The sequence below is a fragment of the Meleagris gallopavo genome, chromosome 1, assembly GCF_000146605.3.
Source record: "Meleagris gallopavo isolate NT-WF06-2002-E0010 breed Aviagen turkey brand Nicholas breeding stock chromosome 1, Turkey_5.1, whole genome shotgun sequence".
Classification (NCBI taxonomy): Eukaryota; Metazoa; Chordata; class Aves; order Galliformes; family Phasianidae; genus Meleagris; species Meleagris gallopavo.
In genome coordinates this window covers 49,970,515-49,991,852 of record NC_015011.2, presented here as the reverse complement: position 1 = coordinate 49,991,852, position 21,338 = coordinate 49,970,515, and the positions used below count along the sequence as shown (strand labels likewise).

The following is a 21,338-nucleotide window of genomic DNA, read 5'->3' as shown; positions in this document are numbered from 1 at the left end:
TTTTTTTTTTTTTCTCTGTTGTTTCTTCCCTCACGTTTCCTTTTGTATTTTGTTTGCTCGCTGTACGTTTGCTTTGTGTTCACGTGCTCGTTTGTCTGCTTATCTCTTTGCTCGCCGGTCACTCCATATTTTATTTCTTATTTTCGCGCGTGGTTTTTTTTTAATGCTTTTTTTTTTCTTTTTTACACTTTTCTCTCTATGTTTTTTGTTGTTTGTTTGTTTGTTATTTTTGCGATTGCGAGGGCCCACCTCGGGGCACTCACACCTCCTCCCACCCTGCCACCCCCTTTGCCCTCACCCCCCAGCCCACCCCCCCCGTCCCCCACCCCGTCCTCCTGCCTCCCCTTCCCACTTGCAGCTCCTGGCGGCGGCTTCATACCGGGGTGGTCCGGCGGTTGGCTGTGTTGGTGTGGATCGAGTCCTTGTTCTCCTTCTGGATACAGTTGTGAACCTGGAGGAAGCTGTTATCCCTGTCGGAGTTGTAGGTAGCGGTAGGGGTGGTGGTGGCCTTCAGCGGGTCCCTGCTCAGGGTGTACATCGAGATCTCTGTTGATGGAAGGGTGTTGAACCCTTTGATCCCGACGGGAGAGGCATCCCTGGAGTGTGAAGGCTCGGTGGAGCGGGAGCTGGAACGGCTGCGTCTCTGGTAGCGGTACCGGTAGCTGGGGATGCGGGTGATGGCGGAGGACTGGAGGTAGTCCGTGGCGCGAGCGTTGGCGCGCAGCTGTTTGTGCCGGTCAATGAACATGTGGACGGCCAGCACTCCCACCATCTCGGCTATAATGAAGGACAGGGCCCCAAAGTAGAAGGACCAGCCGTAGGAGTAGCTGTTCTTCTTGGAGTCGCTCTTCGAGGGGTCTCCAGCGTTGGCTGATATGTATACGATGATCCCAATTATATTACTCAGACCTGGGGGAGAGGCAGCCGTCAGGAGGACAACACGTGGTGGTGGCCGTGGGATGAGACTCCTGCCCTCCTGCTGCCAGGAGGGGTAATGGGGTCCCATACCTACCTGCTGGTCTCCATTGCAGCTTTTCCTGGGCAAGCCCTTGCTCCTGCGTCCCCCACACCCTGATGGCCCCCCAAAGCCACCAGCTATGAGGATCCTCCCTCCTTATGTGGCAGACGGAGAGGCTTCCTCAGGGTGTTGCCTTCATCCCAGGTTGGAAAAGCAGCCCTCCTTTACCCCTGAGCCCCGCCCACACATGTCCCATTACCTGCAGACACGAAGAAGATGCCGGCACTAAGGATGATGTTGTGTCGAGTTTTGTAGAACTCGCTGGCTGCAATGCAGAGTCCACCCATGAAAAGCAGAATCACACTCAGGATCGGAAAAATACTAGAGGCTCTAACAGCCCCTGCGGAGGAGAGAGGAAGAGGGGCAGAGACAACAATACGCGTGTCAGAGAGAAGAATCAGGGCTGTGGCAGCAACATGGGGCGAGGGGACCAGAGGGCATGACTTGGAGGAGTCGGAGTAATTCATGGAGGAGTAAAAAGGGAGTGAGAAGAGAGACAAAGTGTGTCCGAAGATGCTGATGATGAAAGAACTGGGCTTGTTCCAGAGGACAGGGGTGGGTGTGCATGTGCCAGCTCCATACACACGCCATTGGTCAATAGTGGATAGCTCAGCTGGCAGAGGGCAATGACACCGATGCACGCAGATGCACAATGAACCCTAGAGCTCTGGGGGAAAACTCCCGTGTATTCAGGCAGACTGCATTGGTTTGTGTTGGCACTGTTTGTGTTTTTTTACTGAGAAGGGCTTCCCTCCTCTCTTCCCAAGAGGAAGTAATCTGTAAAGCGTGAAATGAAGCCTTGCTTGCTAAAGAAAGGTATCAGACGAGCTGGTGCGATTCTGCTTGTGGAGCAAAGATTGGGAAAGAGGGATGAAAGCCAAACACTCCTTGCCTACAGGAATGGACCCTCCTGAAGCAAATCACGGAATCATAGAATATCCCAAGTTGGAAGGAATCCATAAGGATCATCAAATCCAGCCCTTCAGTCCCAAAAGTGGGACTTTTCTGGTGCAAGAGTAGACTTTTTTCAAAGACCCTGCTCGTGTTTGAGTCCTAGCAGGCAGAAGAAATGGTCTCTTTGAGTGGGGGGTCAAGCCCCCTGCCGGTGTGTTGAGAATGCAATAAGCAGGGACAAACCTCTTGCTTGCTTTCCATCTCTCCTTGGCTGAGATTCAGGGAACAGGAGAGTGATAATAACCATCTTAATAGCTTCTGGAAGGCAAGGCAGAATTCAACAAGGTGAAGCTAAATGGAGGTGAGCAAATATCAAGCAAGCATCCTCTGTTTGGAAGGTTTCTAGAGGGATGCTTGCAACCCTGCTCTGACCTTATCAGTTTTAACTGGGTCTTATTTTAGAAATTCCCACATGCTGGGAGAACCATAATGTGCCAGCTGATGTGAGGAGCTGCAGGCAGCGTAAGAAGTGTGAGGGTAGGCCCTGCTTCCCACTCCTTGGAAGGACCAAGGAAGCAAGAGAGGGGCAGGGTTTCATCTGGTTTTCTGGATCCTTGGGGCTAAAGACAAAAGGATTTATGATGATATTTGGATGCTCATAGCATCTGCCTATTTTCTAACTTCATGTTAGCAAGTGAACATAGGGATGCTGCTGCTTCCTCTCTAATAGATGTTTAATTCCCAGACACATGAGATACCTTCTGAACATGTCTGATAGGCATCAAGTCTGAGCCCTTCTAGATGGTCCATGGGCACTGTCCCATGATTATCGTGGTGCTTGAACCGAAGGGATCACTTAAGTTGATAACAATGAATACCCTCCTAGCTGCCCTTGCTAGCACCACCAGGCATCGCCCATGCAGAGCATCCATGGACTCAATTTGGCAGAAGGCTTGGGGAAGAGGCTGCTTGGTGGGGTCCTTATGCAGCCAGGCAGCAGAAGCCCAACTTGCTCAAGGAGAGACCTCAGGAGTCCTTAACTAAGTGGCCAAATCCCACTTTGAATCTAATTTTCCAAAAATGTTCTGTCTTAGAACACTCTCAGGTCCTGGCATTGGCTAGATTTTGCATGTGGGTCTTGTTCCCTCTGAGAGAATGGATCCACAACTCTTGGGATGCTCATTGCCTTCCCCCAGCTCTCCTTCCTGAAGTGCAGAGGATGCTTGCAGTTTCCTCACTCCCAAACAACCATGCAAACAGTAAGAGCCATCTCTTTTCACATGCGAATGAGCTTTTCAGAGTCTAAATTCTCTCTCTCATCTCTGCTGCAGGGCTGGGTCTCCACATCTGGCTTCCAGCACAGCTGGCTGACAAGGAGCAGCTCTGATATGCTGCTGGTCTTTGGAGACCTCTGGTGCTTCACCTTGGGAGGTCAAAATCTCATCTCAGATTCCTGAATGGAGAAGATCTCTTCTCATGGTGCCAAAAGATGCTGTGAGTGTGCAGAGCGTGGAAAAGAAGGCAATGGGGGAGACCTGGGAGGGGGAGTGACTCCTGTTCAGCTGAGCTCTCAGGGTAGGAGGAAGTGGTGGCTCATTGCCAGCTGGAGTGATGTGTGCTGTGGGTCTGCTCTATAGAAACACAGTGTTTGGAGAGAGGTGGAACAAGAGAGAAATGTGTGTCTCCATTCACTGCAGTCCAGCAAATTTCTTAGATCTGATGCAATCACAGTATGAGGTGAGGAAGTACAACCTTGTTCTATGTGAGGTGGGCATGTTTGGACAGAGAGGATGCTTGAGTTAGGTCAGTGATACAGAGGGGAGCTCCGGTGTTCCTGTGCCCAGGATTTGGCTGTAGAATCAGCTGCAACTATGAAGAATGGCCCCTGCAGCCCTCCTCTGTCCCCACACATCCTGCCCACAGGAGAGGGGCTCAGCAACTGCTATTGTCATGTGCCAAACTCTGATACATTTGGGTTAGAAGACTCTGGGTTTATATCACAATGAATTGCTGCTAATAAGAAATGCCATTGGTTGTCATGACACGACCTGTCTCAATGGCAGGTCCCAGGGAGGTGAGACTGCTGCCAGATGCAAAGACTCAGTGGATCTGGGGGGCCCCTGCCCACCTCTCACAGCCGTCCCTCCCTCTGCCCCCTGAGCTCCACAGGATCCAGGATCTACACTGCACTGTTTTCAGAGAGCAAAAGGCACCCGATGACAGCACCTATGAGCAGTTTCAGGGAAAAGAGCCTGTGGACTTACGGAGGAAATATTCTGCTGTATCGGCTTCATAATCTGCATCCTCAGGGAAGTGATCGATTTGCTTACACAGACCTTTAAAATTCCCTAGGGAACAAGAGAAAAAAAGAACAAATGAGACACCAGCAACCTCCTTGAAGGAGCAACTGCCCTCTGTGTTGCTCCTTACTCCCTCCCTTCCTCTCTCCCAGGCAGCATGCACACTCACATGGGGACCATTAGCTGCTCTCCTCACATGCTCACACACCCATCTCCCTCTTCTTTGCACAGGTACACGGGCCAGATACAGACTGATGTCTACTTGGCCCAGTATCCCTTGCTCTGGGATTTGGCAGCACTGGAGGTTTTGGCCATGCGTGGACAAGAGGTCTGTCCCACCTCTGTAGGAGGTGGAACTGGAGTCACAGATGGCAAAACTCATGGGTTAGCATCCCTTCTGTTGGCATCAACTGAAGCAACTTCAGGTCTTTGCATAGTTACAGAGAGTCCAATTCTCCCCTTGAATTTCACCTGGCATAGCCTCGGTGAATTCCAGTGGTGTTGCGTACAGAGGGCTGATTGTATTTGTGCAGAGAAGTGTTTGTTTTCCTCTGCTGTGAATTTGCTATACCTATTCATTTCACTGGCGGGATATGTTCCATTGTTCCGCTGTTGTATGAGAAGAACAAAAGCTCCTAATCTACTTGCTTCGTATGACTGCTTGCTTTGTGTGCCTTTAGCAGGCCTCCTCTTACGTCTGCTCACAGATTAAGCCTGCAAGAAGTTCAGCATGAGTGTTGGGGTGCAGCCCTGCAGCCAAGGACCCCATGTGCTGGAGGAACCAAATCTTCTGCTGTGGTTGAGAATCTGGGCCACCCACACATTCACCAGGCTGGTGAAAATCCCCCATACAGGTGCTTCTACCAGCCTCTCATCTTTAGCCACGGGGCACCCTCTTTCACGCACTCTATGACCAGCAAACCCATCTCACCAGAAGGCCAGAGAGATCTTCACAGTCCATCATCATCTGAGATTTCTACCAGTCTCTTCTTTTCAACGTTTGTGTCACTCTCCTCTTGAAATCAGCAATACCACAGCAGATTGGTAATCTTTGAGCATAGTCATCATCATGGCCATTGTTTGACTGGACATTGATTGCATATTGAGGCACCTGGTTGTTCATGTTGGTACAGGGCTCTTTGGGAAGGAGGACCACAGTACCCAAGTGGGTGCATGGCTAGGCATGGCAGTCCCAGGGGGCCCCCTAGCTGTAGATCAGCCATCAGTGTTTCAAACTGACTGAGCCCTCAGCAGGGGACTTTACAACCTGAATGCTGAGAATGACAAGTTTTGTTGCAACCTGAGAAACCTGCTCTGCCATCCTTGCCCAGCCATGGTACCAGCTGGGTGTGCAGGGCAGGGGATTTTGAAGCTACCACAACTATAGATGTTGCCTCCAGGAAGGGTTGTTTGTGAGGAACCTAGAGCTCTTCCAGGCTAACTCTTGCCAGACTGAGACCTCAGGCACCATGTCAGGTTCCTGAGTCATGTCTCGGAAGATTAGTTCCAGATGATTTCCAGTGATCTCTCAGGTATTTGGGAATATGTAGAAACACAGATGATTCTCTCTGGGTTTTTCTCCAGGCAAAGCCTTGCTGGGACAAGCTTTGGGAGATTGCACAGACTGAAGTTTCTCTGGGTCAGCCCCTATTCTTGGCTCTTCTGGGTCCTGTCAGTTTTTGCCTGGTACTTGTGAGATACCTATCACCCTTTGCTGTTAGTTCAAGGAGCTTCCAAGAAGAGGCTAGTCACAGTGGAGTGTGTGTAAAAGGTAAGCACTAGGAGGAGAAAGTAGGAACAAAGCCTCTCCATGTATCTCTGAAGTGTTATTCCCACATCTAACCCATGGGTTTTAAGTTATTAATCATCCTTCCACAATGCAGTTACCTTAAGTGTCTGCTTCTCAGCCATGGCTCTCCTGGAGGGAAAGATCCACAGCCAAGCAAATTTCCCCACTACACTCTCACCTGCTACTTGCCCACACAGTACGAGGCAAGTGGACAGGCAGGCTCTTTGAAAACCTGCTCCCAGTGCTGGATGTTCAAAGTGTGCTGCTGCTGATGCTCATCAGGGTGTTTGGCCATTGGGCTGTCCAACCCTGCTTGCTTAAAATGCTGTGGCACTGAGGAGCTGCTTTTCACCCTGGGACAATGTGCTGCTCTGGTTTGGTCCTGGTTCAGTCCCATTGGTGTTGATGAGGGCAGCGTGGGCAGCGCTGGTCCCATTGAGTTGCTGCTATCTGTGATACCAGCATGGAGCTGTGGCCCCAGAAGACAGATGCTTGCCTGTGCTGCCACGGCTTCTCCTCCAATGCCTCCTAGCTCATCTGGGCAATGGATGGAGAAAGGATGCAGAATTTAGGTCATTAACGTGGTGACTGGGAATAGGAGAGAACAAGATTCAATTTCTATTCTGCCACAGGCATGCTGCTGAAACCATTTCTTATCTCTACCTTGGAGACCCACCCCATGAGATGGGGGGACAGCACTGCTCTGCCTTGCACTCCTCCAGAAGGCACAGGGTGGCTGCACGGCTGTCACAGGCTGTGTGTGTTCTCAGGGCAGATGCGACGGCTGAGAAATCAGCTCAATGTGGAGAAGTCGCCTCTCATGCCAAGGCAGCTTGGCAATCCTATCCTGGACATCTGTGGCCTGCTGGGATGGTGGGACAGCCTCCCCGGCTCCTGTGCCAGTGGAAGCCCCTCAGCCACTTGTCGGGAGGGTTTAGAAAAGCTCATCAGTGTTTCAGAGGTCTGACAGAAGGCCTTTCTCCCATTCCGCACATGTCGTTTGCAAAGCCAGGGAAGGAAGAACCATGTTCCACACCACAGTTAGTACCTCTGAATGCCTGTGCATGAGCACATCTCTATTTTGGAGGATGTGCAGAACTCTGGGACCCCTTTAAGGAGAGAGGAATGATGTATCCTCATTCATACTCATGTCCTTTTGCCCTTCCCATTCTTCCTGATGAACTATTTCATGCTGTGAACCCCAAACAGGTGTTGAGCACTGTGACTTTGCAAGCCCACGAGAAACTCAAGCTACGCATTTCCACCCTCTCACTGCAGCTCTTCCAGCTTCCAGTTCTCCCCTCCAGATCCTCCTCCCATTTCTCAGTCTCATTCTCTTCAGCCACCTCCTTCCACCCAATATGTTGCTGTGGGACTCCTGGGGCAGCCTGATTTTGGATGTGCAGAGCAGCAGGGGAAGAGCTCTGACTTGTCTCAGGGCCAAAAGGGTGTGAATGCCCAGGTCCATGGAAAACACCCCTAATTCTGGCCCTCAGCCTTCTGACACCGTGGCAATATTCCAGAGCATCCTCCAAGATGCTGCTGGGTGTCCTTCAGTCAGACCCCCAGCGTTTACCTGCCCAAGCTTTGGAAAGCTTGGGAGCAGAGGCAGAACTTTGCACTCTTGACACATTCAGCGCCAAGAGGGACTGAACGTCTAAAACGCATAAACATCAGCACTGACTGAGTACTTGGTCTCAGAGAGACCTCCTGCAAGGCGGCCAGCCATCGTTTGGGTACATGCTGTCTATGCAGGGCAGCTGGCAGCTGCCGGCTCTGCTGCAGCGCGAGCCGGACCAAGTTACCCCTGATGGGAACCTGGCTCAGTGCTGTTGATGGCACGGTTTATTTTTGTGCTGCTTTGTGCAGCCCTGACTTTTTCAGAAGTCTCGCCTGCCTGCGGAGTGCAATCCGTTGGCAAATAGTAAGTTCCGAAGAATACAAAGCTGCTCCCTTCCCACAGGGAGAAGGGAATGCTTTTAGATGGTCAGCACTGTACATCTGAAAACTGGGAGCCAGAGGGAGAGACATCCAAAAGGAGAGAGGCAGACAAAGAGGGAAGAGAACAGAAAGACCTGTTTTTCCCAGAATGATTTGTGGTATTTCCATTTACGGAAAAAAGCAATCTGCTGAAAGCTTTCCTTTAGCCTCCCTCTCTAATTTAGCAGAGGTTTTGGCATGGTGGCTTCTGGAGAAATAAATAAAGGTGGCTGGATATAGCTGTTGTCTCTAAAAGCTCAGAATGATGGCTCAGTGTTAGCCAAGGATTCAGCACCTCCACACATTTCCTGTATCATTTTAGCAAGTCACTTAACCCCACTCTTCTGTCACAGACAGAGCAAATAACGGTATTTCCCTGCCTTGGGGAAACAGCCTGAGGATATCTGTATTAGAAACATGAAGGAGATCAGACACTGGAGCTGTTTGGGCCAGATATTTCTCTTCACTTTTCAGTTCAAACATAACGTGCTCCTCCTTGATGTGACCTTCTCTCAGATGAACACGAAGGCTGTGCCCACGTGAAAGACCTCCCAAATCCACACTTGTGATTCCTCCCTTAGAAGTAATTGTCATTGCAGATTAAATTGATATTTACTATTTGTCCATGAAAGAAATGAGGAAAACGGCACAGGAAAGGCAGGAGGGAGGACACAGAGCTCGAACATTTCTTTCTGCTCCAAGATTCTATTTCTGAGATTATTCTCTTCGGAACCAGGTGGCGAAGCTCAGAACTTGGAGGACAAATTCCAGTGCTGTATGGCAAACTGCTGGTATGTGAGCTTTACAAGTATTGCCAAAGGATTTGCAAGCCAGGAGAGAAAGTTTGCCATCATTGTCCCAAAATGGTGCTGTGACACCAGTGGGGTGGGAAATGGAGTCTGCAGGGCTTAGCGTGGGGAAATACTGGAGATCCTCTGGGAAGTAAGGGCCATCAGAAACCTCATCACCTTCTCATGTAAATGCAGCGTGCCTGCTTTGATGTGGCCTTCCCCAGCATAAACGTGCAGCAGTGCATATGTTAAACAAAAAACCAACAAAACCCTAGCAACATAACCAGTATGCTGCATACATAATTCTCTCCCTGGGGAGAGGATAAAAGAACAAACCACATGTGACTGATATCAAGCCCCATCACTTAATGTGCCACTGGAAATCATTCAGATATTGTGGGCAAAGAAAACTGTAAAAGGACTGATGCAAAATAGAAATTGATCTTACAGTTATTAAAGAATATCCCCCCTGCCTACGAGGGAGAACCATTATATCAGCTCTCCTCACCTTATCATTAATAATCGTGTTTATTACAGCTGCTGCTAAGGATCAGATAATAAAGAGGTTTTTCTGCAGTATAATGGTACAAACTCTGCCTTACAGTGCCTTGAGGAGCCTGAAGGAAGGGCTATATCGCACTGCATTAGCCATGACCAACACTGCAGCAGTTAGCAGCCTGACAGGAGCAATTCTGGGGGGATGACTCGGGTTGGGAGGCAGTTCATAGATGGAAATAGAAGCACTGACACAGGTGGGCAGGGGAGGAAAAAGTGAGACACCAGCACCAGAGACGAAAGGGTGAACAGAGCCAGGTTCCCATCATGGCCTCATGGTGCTGAGTCTCCTCCTGGGCACCAGGCCTCCCTGCCTCCTCTTCCCACTCCACGGCCTCTGTGGAGGGCGGTGCAACAGGAGCAAAACCTATACTTAAGAATATCCAAAGATTTCCATTTATAAGCACCTTCTTGTTATAGGCTTGTAATTCTCAAGAGCGCTCATGCCACTGCTTGGAATTTCCCCTGCTTTGTCACAGCAGAGAGGGGAATTGGCTGAGGAACTGGGCAAAGGCTCTGGAAGGCGTTTTGGTGCAGAGACAAATCCAGCACGTTTGAGCTTTATAAGCTAAAGCATTGCGGGTGGCTGGTTTTCAGGCACTGCTAGACATCTGTCCAAGTTACAAATTAAAAAACCTAACACAGCAATAATAAAAGTCATTCAAAAAATCCTTCTCTTTTTTTTGCATACATTCAGTACAAGCATTTCCCCTGGTAATCAATTGCCTCTATTTTCTAGACGTTGCCAGAATCAAACCTGAGCTGAATTTCTTCTAAAAACAGTAATAAGCAGAAAAAACGTTGTAGGCTTAGCTAAAGCTATGGGTAAGCTCACTCCTCCTAATGTTGTATTTCTTGCATTTCCCAGCTGGAATTGAAAACAGTTTTACATCTACATATACAGCAATTGCATGTTGTGATTTCATGTCGACACATCAATGAAGGCATTTGAGTTTCTCTTGCTGTTGTTTTCCTTTGTGGTTTGATGGACGTGTAAAGCACTGACAGCGTCTCTGATTCCTCAACAAATTGTTTAGGAACTAATTCTGCAGAGACTGGTGCACAAAACCTTGTGAACTTCCACGTGTACAAGACCTGCCACTGGGTCTTCAAGGTATGTCAGCTGAGCTGGTAGAAGTTACTGCCTTTTCCATTTAAGAAGAGGCAAAACAGGTCTGCATATGAGCTGAGAACCAGAAAAGGGATTGAGAAAAGGGTTTTTAAGTATCTGAGCTTGGATGTTGCAGTGCCGTGTTGGGATTTAACCTCCCAGAGCACAACTGCAGCACCAGTGCTGCCAGGTGAAAGGTGGAAGAATGAAAGCAGAGGATGGTCAGGGCATAGAGAGAAGTCCTGACGAAACAGAAAGGGCAAATGAAAGAAATTGAGATATTCGGGAAGAAAAAAAAAAAGAAACACAGCCAAACTCAAACTGGCAATTTGTAGCAAGAACATTTGTGTGTGTATGGAAAATGAGTCAAATGTGACACTACAACTGTGAGCCGAGTGACAGGAAGGGTGATGCAATTATCTGCAGTGAGAGAGAAATGATGTGCATAAGGTGTGGGAGGAGAGGAGCTGCTCCACCGCTACCACAGGCAATCCCAAGCTGCGGCGGCACATCCAGATGTCAGGGGAAGGGAGATACTAATAGAAGCCTGGGGGGAAAGGAGTGGATGGGATGGAGGGAGTGTTTAAGAGCTGTGGCTTCTTTTTTTTTTTTTTTTTTTCCCCCTTTGTTATGGCAGCAATATTGCAACTAGGACAGTTTTTACATACAGGGATACAACATCAAACTCTCAGTAAGCAGAATGTGTAAACATCATCCCAGCTGATGGGGACGTAGGCACTGAACAGCCTCCAACCTGAACTGAAAGCACACAGCTCAGCTCAGCCTGGTCCTCCCCAGAAGCACACAGAGGAAATCCTTGCGGCAGAAGATTTATGGTTCACCTCGTCTGCTGGGGTTGCATTTTCTCCCCGGACAAAGCTACGGTGCTGATCTGTGTGTATACATTGGAGGACAGGGCCAGGTTTGCCCCGGAAGGTCATGTTTTGGGTGGGTGGTGAGATCATAACTCTAGGGGTGATTGGAAGTCACGGCACACAGATACCAACACTCACAATTGCAGTGCCATGGTCAGAAGGCTTTGTGACCACCATTTCATTAGTCATTTTTAAATTATGAAGGAGGAGAAAAGGCAACTCAAATTTTTCACCTCCAACCCTACGCTGCATTTATCTCTGACATATCCTGCTGGATCTATAGGGAGAGGCTGTCCTCGGCTGAACTGGTGCAAACCCAGTGTGACCCTGAGCTGCTCCTTCAGCAGATATGGTCACAACTGAGTGAGGAATTAGGCTCAGCTGGCAATTAGCTTATGAAGTATGTGGTGCGCTTTAGGGTCCTTCAGGATGCAAAGTGCTAGATAAAAATTAGTTATTAATAATAAAAACATCCGAGTACCCCAGGGAAATAATCCAGAGAGTGGAGAAAGCCAAGGACAACAGCAGCTTTTGCTCCATCCTCCACATCCTCTGCCCTTTTGGCACTGCTGCCCCTCTGTAAGCCCCTCCAGGGCTTGGTAAGATCCCATCCCGTGTGCTCAGCAATTGATATCTATAGTGAAAACTAGGAGATCAGCCACAGTCGCAAGACTTGGGGTGATTGGCTTTGCTGGGCATGCAAACCCTCTTTTGGCTAGGAGGCAAGTACGGAGATGGTTTTAGGCAAGAAAGCAGAGCAAGGGCAGGGCTGGCTTTCCTCCAGCATATCTGACACTGGGGGAACCCAGAGTCCTTCACGCAAGGCTGAGGAATGTCCCCCAGTGCGGGGCTGTCGCACATGAGCGCAGCTGCCATTATGCGCTTACTGAGCTTACCCAGGCTGCGCCCAGACAGGGAGCATCTCTAATCCCTTTAAGATAAAGTGCACTGGGGATTTTGCTGTTCCTTCAGGAAGCTAATGCCCCCAAAGCAATAAAGAAACCAGGGGGAGAATGGGGCAGATGTGATACACAGCAACCCCATTCTTGCCAGCAGCTGGGGACAAAGCTATTGGTCTCCAATGGCTGAAGAGGGAACCTCCCACCCCGGCAATGTCCCCTTGCTGGGAATAGCCCTCATTGCAGCCCTTTCCCCAGTCAAAAAAGTGCTAGCAAGCATAGCTTACACCATGTGGAGCTGAATGAGGTATTACACCAAAGCATGGCATTCAGCTGTGCCACAGCTCCCGACATCACCAGGTGAGTGAGTGCTGCTCTGACTAGGTGATCCTAATCTACATCAAACACCAGATGTCGGAGGAGGTATTGCACAGATTTAATTTCAGGTCCCTTCGTTATGCAGCTAGAGAAAACAAATGCCAACCCTCACCAGCAGTGTTAGCTTTCGGAGGCTGCTATTAGAACGTTAATAATTTTATTATTATTATTTCTCCTGAGTTGCAGATACCCTGGTGCTTTACAAGGAGACAAAGTGCCTTGGCCCTCTCCTGAAGTGCCTGTAACAAAAGTTAGACTTAAGCACAGCACTGGGGTTATTTAACAAGCAAACAGTGCCAGCAGGGTGTTTGGAAGAGGGAGGTTTATAGCAGCACACGATCATGAGACATTTATGGGTGTGCATGCGCCTGTATCCTGTTAAGTTTATGCTTGCTTTTAAAATGAAATCCACGGAGGGCAGAAGTGTGCCAGATTTAGGGATGATGCCTGCAAGAAAGGTGAGTGGAGGCCAGAGAGGGGAGGATGATTTGGAAAGGAGCAAGCAGATGGGAGGCTGTGAAGGATGAGCGTTAAAGCCCCTGTGGCACGACTAGAGCAGGTAGGGCTGCTCAGCCATCAGAACCCCTTTGAAGCTTGACTGCAAGCTGTGCTGCTGCACCAATATTTTTTCATTCATTGAACACACTAATTCATTACGAAAGAGTCTGGATCTACTGCTAGGGCTAATCTCTGAAGCATTTTCCACTTTGCTACACGTAACACTGCTCTTGCGTCCTGGGGAGGAGGCTATTCATAACAGGATAAAATTTACTCACAGTACCAGACTGGGGAATATCATTTCTAACATGACCTGGTCCCGTTACACTCAGTTAGAAACCTGAAGGGCCGTTTCAGGGTTTTGAATCATGTCTGAGCCAGCTATCATAGAATACTATCATAGAACACTTCATGTGGCTGGGATCAGATTCTCTGGAGATGTACCCATCAGAGCTTCTTGCCCCAAACTGCACCTCTCTGTCTGCCCCATATGTTGGGTAAGGTAGGTCTTGGATCTGAAGCTTGCTATGAAACCTGCAAAATCAGAGTTTGTCTCCTGGAGGCTGCCAAAACCTCCTCCAGGCTTGCCCATTTTCCCCTGGAAAAATTCTCAGTTCTTTCTAGAAACACTGAGCTGAAATTCCAGCCCCTTCCCCACTTTCTAATTGACTGCTGCACTGACAGCAGTATGAGAAGCAACAGAGCCTTAAAATGCTGTGCTGCACCTCAGATCTTACCCTCGTGATCTTATCTTTGTGCTGGAGCTGCCTGTCAGGACGTGTGCCAAGATCAAAGAACTGCAGCGTTTCAGCCTCACTTTGTGTTTGCCTTTCCATGAGTAAACCCTTTTTTATTTTTTTCCTTGTGCTACAGCTGCAGCAGAAAGCCTTTCTCTCTAGCAGGTGGTCAGGGTTTTTCAGAGGAAATTTCTTTGAGGGTTACAGAGACTGTGACTTGATCACCTGAATTCCAGATGAATGAGGTGAATGCCTGAACTGTCAGCTTACTGACATTTTCAGTACATCAAACTCATGGTTTTGGTCTAGAAAAATCTTTCTTGTTGTTGTTGTTGTTGTTGTTGTTGTCCCACCTAGTCTCCCTCTTTCCTCTATGAATCTCTCTCTGGCTCAAACTGTCTTTCCTGGAACACTTCTAGTGAATATCAGAATGAGATGTGGCCAAACTAAGACCTAACCATGCAAATACTTCTCTATGGCCAGCCTCTGAGTTTCTGCTGCAATGTGCTTGCTGATGTGGAACAAAGCGGAGGGGGTTAATACATCACAGCAAGAATGCTTGGCTTTGCCCAGCCACCAGGATTCTGTAACAACCCTGGTGCTTGGAGATTCCCCAGCAGGGAGGGGAGAAGATAGAGCATTTCTTGACTAGCTGGAAGCCCTGTGTACAGAATACCTGTGGAGACTGGCAGAGCAGCGTGCAAGCTGGGACTGGATGCTTTCCAAGCATCAGAACAAAACTGAGTCTCTCAGTGAAGGATGCTAAATTTTGACAACGGGAAAGGAGCAGATAGACAAAGGGTGAGTGGGAGGGGAAAGCCTTTCCCTGCTAATGCTGTCTACTTGTACCATGAAGCGTTATGTATTTCCAAATGCCTTCATGTGTACATGGCACTTTACTGGCAGCTACAAAGGCAGACTCTTGCCCTAAAGTTTCATTATACAAAGACCCTGACCTTTGGGGCACCAGCTCAACTCTTCCAAAAGGGGCTCCCAGCACTCAGGCCTTTGGGCTGCATCCACGAAGCCTGGATCCTGCTACTTGTAAGACCAATGGGAAATCACTGGGAACGTGATTAGGTCTGAGATGTGCAGGCTGGAATGAGGAAGCATCTGAGAAATGTCACAAGCTAAACCACTGCATGTTCATGTCTTGTTTGCTCCTGGCTTTAGCTGGGTATCTCTGAATCATTCCTCATTCTGAAGATGCAATGTAGTAAACAAAGTTAATAGTCAGAAGGGGAAACGCTTGCCAAGGACACAGGAGATTTGGAAGTCATTAGCAAAGGAAGACCAGCTGCACTGAATGAGCCCTGAGGGTGGGTGGCAGGGAAGTGGCCAAGGCTGGGCTTGAGAGGGGGAAAGAGGAGCAGAGCTATGGCTTTAGGGATGTGAAGCGGCTGAGGAGTGGGAGATGTGGGTCAGCACAGGGTAGAGTAGGGGACAAAAGGAACCGAGCCCCATCAGAGCCACGTGAGGCCCTGGAAATGAAGTGAGGAGCTGAACTTTGATGTCGAAGGAGGCTGGGAGTCAACACAGAGATTCAAGCAGAGAGAGTGACACAAGTGGAACAGCAGGTAAGGAAAAGATAATGCTGCTGTGCACTAGACTTTCAGTGTGAGTTTTAAGCCTACCCTACAGTCCTGCTGGGCCTCTACGTCTCCCAGAATTGAGTGGGTTTGTGTTTTCGTGATCTACTCTGAATAACTGCAGCACTGCCTCTGGGTTGCTCCTGCCTAATCAATCACCCACACGTCGGGAGCGATAATTCCCAGGAGGAGGCGGTCACAGGGAAAGCGCTGTCTGCATGCGATGGGATGAGGCCGTGGGTGCACTGTGGGGCTGAACATCTCCTATCCTGGCCCACGGGTGTTGGGCACTACAGAGAGGAAGGCAGTGCGGTTGCCTTCATTCTCAAGAGCTCTCCATTTCCACATTCTACAGGGTTCTGGGGAGATCAGTGCTGCTCTCTCTGCTGTTTATTGCAGTTTCTCTGGATCATGTCCAACTAAGAGTGCTCCCCGCAGGACAGAACTGACAGCATAAACAAGAAACCTCCCCATCCCTGTGGATCCCCTACAGGAGAATCTCCATCTCCCACCTTCTGTTCAGGGTAACATCTGGGACAGAAGGAGCAGAAATCTCACAGCAGCCCCTGAACAACAGTTTCTTTTCCCGAGATGTGTGGAAAACAAGAGCTAAAGGACGTGCACCATGGAAGATGGAAAGAGGATAGAATTCACCTCCACGTGGCAGCCAGGGACAGGATGTGCCAGACCTGGGTACCAGGTTTTAGGTTTAAGCTCAGTTAGATCATTGTGAGAGCAAGGACAGCATCTGGACCACTAGGCTGTGAAATGTGATGGATTCAGTTTCTGAAACTCTAAGTGGATCCTCCTCTATTTATTTTTTTTAAACAGCTTAGCACTCCTTCACTCCTGAGACAGCATCCTGCATGTGAATTTCTTTTTTCTTACCTTCTACAATGCTTCAGATTTCTTACAGTCTTTGTTTTATTATTCTATGGTACTCTATTTACTTCTCCTTCCTCCCCATGCAGTTTCTCTCCTTCAGCTTCCTGACCTCTGAGACTCTGCTTAATGAACCCAACTTTTCCATCCCTTCCCACTGCTGCCTTCCTGGGTTTGCACCACTTCTCTGTTGTCTCTTCATCTCAGGATCACACTGAACTTTTGATTGCCTTCAAACATTCTGCCTGCATGCCTACTAATGTTCCTCTGCTGTATAACAACAGTATAATCCTTTCCTCTCAGTCTATTATGGCAATACCTGCAGAAATGCATAATCTCCATTTCTGTCCAACACTGGCTGCATTAAAGAGCAGAAAAAATATCCATCACTTCAAGATCTTATTCAAGATACTTTGTCCAGTCTCTGATTTTCAATCATTTGGCTTATACCTTTGGGAACGACAGCATGAACCCCTTCTCCGTGTCCTGCAGGAGACTTAGGGCAGTTCATTATGCGTAGTACTGCTCCTATGCCTCCTTCATTTCTCTAGCTGCCATTAGCCCTTTCTCCTCATTTCTAAGACTCTGCTGTTCTTCCCAGAACACCCATGTTGTTCTCACTTAGTCTTTTTCCAGACATGTACAATATACTTTTTTTTGTCTTTTAGTCACAGATTGCCCTGGTTTAGCTCACCTAGACTTAACATCTCTCTTTCCAGAACCTTTCTCATGGCTCTCCTCCTACTCTCTTTGTGGCCATGGAAGCATCTGACATAATTCATTCACTCAAGAAAACAACCACCTCTCTTGACCCTGTTACCACTCATCATTTAGGCCTATCTCCTTACTCCGTCTTTTTACTTTACTTCTGATTCCAGTAATTCCTTAGCTTCTGGTGAACTGCTCAACTCTTTGAAAATAAGCCATTATCTGCTGTGCTCCCAGGCTCCTGCACTGACATCGTCTTTCCATTTAACAAGCACCCAGATCCTTCTTATTCTTCATAGACTGCTTAAGAGAGTCACTCCCTCTTATCTCTCCCACATGACTGTCCTCAGTCACTTTCACTGTGGGTTCATGCAGACCGTAGTGCAGAAATCTAATGATCTCCTTGCTGCTAATGATGCCTGGACCCATCTCTTTTTCACCTTGTGGCAGCTTTGTGAAATGGTTTCCCGCTCCATTCCTCTCAGGGTATTTATAGGGATGAGGGTACTCTGGTTTCTTAGCAGCTACTCAACTTTCAAGCACTTCTTCAAACAGAGATGCCTCTTCTGTTCTGGGATTCCTTCTCCAGGAATAAATGATCTTTTATGTATTTTTCTAATAAAAATGATTATCGTACTTAACATCCATTCTGGTTTACATCTGTAGAGCTCAGAAGTATTTGGAAAAATCAGTAAGCATCATTTTCTCCATTGTAGAAATGGAAAAGCTGAGTCACAGAGATATTAGGGCCAATATTTTCATGTGTTCATTCATTTTATGCATCTCAATTTCTGGGAATCCTGTCTGAAATAACCTAATTGCTTTGCTGTTGGACTTGAAAGGGAGCAGTAGGTCTTCAGCACCTTTGAACAATACCAAATAGAGCAGGAAGTGCAAAATATCTGAGATGAGCACTCAGAAATGAGCAGCTATGAAAATGCAGTTGTATACTACCTGATCATGACCACACAGAACTCATTTACTTCTGGCATCAGAGCCAGAGGCTCCATGCAGGAGAATATTGCTGCTTCATGGTCTTCTTCTGCCTTAAGTGGTGGAGAGGCGGTGATATTGCAAAGCAGCTAGGTATTCTAGAAGTTTCAAGATAAATCTGCTGTTTGTGTTGTGACATATCCAGACCTCCTCAGTTGTTTTTATATGTGCTCTGAGGAAGGGAGAAAACCCTGCCCTAGAAGATGTAGCACTGTAGCAGCTGGGCTTGCTGTCAAAATTATGAAAACATTGGTTCAGAATTCTTCTTCTCATACAGCAAAGTCTTCACCCTGGATTTTCTCTATTTTAGGTGAATGAACTAATTACTTGGCTCTTTTGATTGCCTCTTCCCTTTCTCTCCTAACTAGTGATCCCATCTTAGATCTAAGCAACCTTTTCCGCTGAGACTAGAAAGTATGTTCCAGCAGAGAGCCAGCTTCAACAGACTGACTTCACAGATGAAAAATGTGTTTCAGAAGAAAATTCCTGTGAGCTCTACCAGTCACTTTTATGTCAATAATGCTCAAATACACATATCTTTTATATCTTCACTGGCTCTTCCCTGCTTACCTGCAGTACTGTTTGCATAAGAAAGCGTCTGGATTTGTACCTGCTTTTCTCAGTTAACTACCTCACAGCTGGAATAGGTCCTCTTAATCTAAAATGCCTCAGAAAATTCATCTTTCTGTCCTATCCCTCTTTGAGATCTAATCTGTGTGTGCTAGGCATAACTTGGGCCTTATTTTTGTTCAGGGAAGCTCTGGGTGCACCATGTCTGGAGGCAGTCAAGGACAAGTTGGGTGAGGCCCTGGGCAGCCTGAGCTGGTGAGACTTTGAGGTCCCTTCCAATCCAAACCATTATATGATTCTACGTTTATTCTGAATTTTCAACTCATTTTCCCAACCTACTTATGTCCCAATTGCAGATCTACCAGTCCCCATGTCTACAGTACAGTCTGACCTTTGCAGCTTTCTTGCTCCACACTTTTCCAAATTGTGTGCACAAGAAGACAACAGTATTGCATCTTTGCCTGCTCATCTCAGACTCTTTGTTTCTCATGCATTTTGAGGCAAATTTTCAAATTCCTCTCCTTTGTTTCCAAAAGTGATTTGCTCCCGTCTGTGCCATTACTCACATTTCTCTGCCAGTGCCAATTTCCTCAGGGTCCCACACAGCTTCAGCTGTTGACCTATCTTTTTCAATTCTGCTTTTTTGGCCTGGACTCTCTCTCTTCTCTCTCTTCTCTCTCTGTCTTGATTTCAATTGATCTCAGATTTGCTTCCAATTGTTTTTTAAAACTTCATTCTTGTATTTTTCCACTGTGAAACAGGACAACCTACATTCTTCCAGCACAGAACAAATGTTACAAAAGATAGGATTTAAAAGCAGTGTAAAAGTACGATTCTGTGCCTGATCAGTAGAAAATCTTTCTCTTTTTTGAAGAGCCTGGGAGATGTTCAGTCCCACAAAACAATTAATCCTTACTCCCATCTGTTTTTAAATCTTTTTTGGAGGAAAGTCATAATTTCCCCTAATTTGTTTGTTGATTGACGTTTTTTGACAACACAAGGTCACTTCAACCTCTGATTTGTTTGCTAAACTGTTTCTGCCAGCATTCCTTTAAGTATATGAGATGTAAAATTTAGAGTTTTTTTTTTTTTTTTTTGACTGGGCACATATTCTGAATGACTTTTAATCCATGCAATCAACTGGAAATGGAAAATGTTTTACTTTCCATTGCTTCTTCCCCCCAAAAAAGAAACTGCTCCCCAAAAAAAGCAATTTGGAAACAATTATCATTGTGTGTAAATTCTCAGTTTCCAACAAACAAGCATTTCCGTAACAATTTGATAGTGGCTTTAACTCATTAATAGCAAATACTGTTTCACTGTAGTTTCCACATCTGCTTTTTACAAACGCGTTCACTTAAATGTTGCTGTTTGGGTGAAAATCCATGCCAGTAAATATGTTGCTGGAACACTCACAGAAGGCAGATTCAAATGGAGTGGGAACACAATCGAAGCGAATTTGTTTAACGTAAATTGAACGATCACACAGAAATGTTTAACGTGCTGTTTACTAAAATCCATCTCCTCACGTGTCTGATGGTCACCACATAATTTTTGCAAAGTAAGACACCAGATCCTGACAGTCCCATTGGATGGTGGGAGTTAACCAGCAGCGGGAGACGCAGCACACCGAGATTTCATTAGGAGAATAGCCTTAGAGGCTACTCCAAAATTCAGGTCACATACACTGTGCAGTCCAAATGTATGCATGCGCTCAGTCCCACTTTGACTGCAGCTGCAGAATCCCTCCTTGATGAAATAAGCCATTTAACAAAGAAAATGTGACTGGGGAATCAATACTTAAGGATAATGATAGGTAGAGGGTATGAATTGCTACCTTCTCCTGGCAGAAATATATCAGCTTTCTCAATTACTGGTCTACCCAGCTACATTTCTTTCCTTGGCTGCTCTAGGAATGCTTTTGCTGTGGCTCAGGGCAGCCTTGCAGGTGCTATTATGAGCACCACATCGCTATCTGGCTTATTGGGTAGTAAGGGACAGACGTAGGGGAGTCTGGCGTTGGTAGAGATAGCTGAAGTTGTGTGAGTTATGTGCCGGCAGGATGGAGAAAATGACATATTACAGCAGCTCACACTGCCTCCAATTCGCTTAGCTCAAGCTGTGAATGCAGCCAAATGTATACGATTTGCCGGAATTTTTATTACTTATAAGCTCCCATCTTCTCCATCCCAGCCAGCCAAACCACTCTCGTGGCTCATTGGACAAACGGCTCCTGAGTGGGGAAGTCCTGGAGCTCATTCCCAGATGTTGCATGCAGCGAAATGGCTGCAGTGCAGTCATGGCTGCGGGTAAATCAAGGTAGTAAAGGAGCCGGCATTGCAAACATCTGATGAACCATTTAGAAGAGAACTGACAGAGCCGACAGTGCTACCGCATCCAGCTCTGGATCAATCGTGCTCCTGCACACCATTACATGCCTAACGTATAGATTATAAGCTAGCTATAAAACCGATAAGCAGCCCTTGAAAACACTTGCATTTCAGACCCAACAAAACGCCAACTGCTCATCTACCATATGCAGTGCTGTGACGCTGTGCTACAGGGTGTACTAGTGAAAATAAGCACGCAGATTGGGGGCTGTTTGCAAAGCCATTTGACTGGGTTCCTCTGGCTGTGAGCTCTGAGCAGGGAGTGGAGAAGCCATCTCCAACACAGCCTCCGCTCCCAGCTGGACACTGTGCTCTGGGATGTGGGATTCATGGAATCATAGAATCATGGAATCATAGAGTGGATTCGGTTGGAAGGGATCT

The 21,338-nt window shown here is 47.4% G+C and overlaps 1 protein-coding gene across 2 annotated transcripts in view; it reads right to left on the bottom strand.

Annotated features, from left to right (window-relative positions):
• Positions 1–353: 353 nt before the first annotated feature.
• CACNG2 (calcium voltage-gated channel auxiliary subunit gamma 2) overlaps positions 354–21,338 on the bottom strand; it is a 47,393-nt gene continuing 26,408 nt past the window's right edge. For both annotated transcript variants that reach the window (XM_003202225.2, XM_010711602.1), the window contains 3 exons: positions 4,177–4,260; positions 1,218–1,358; positions 354–909 (listed from right to left, as the gene is read on the bottom strand). In XM_003202225.2, coding sequence (XP_003202273.1) covers positions 374–909; positions 1,218–1,358; positions 4,177–4,260 — 761 coding nt within the window. In that variant the 3' untranslated portion in view covers positions 354–373. The remainder of the gene's footprint in view (positions 910–1,217; positions 1,359–4,176; positions 4,261–21,338) is intronic.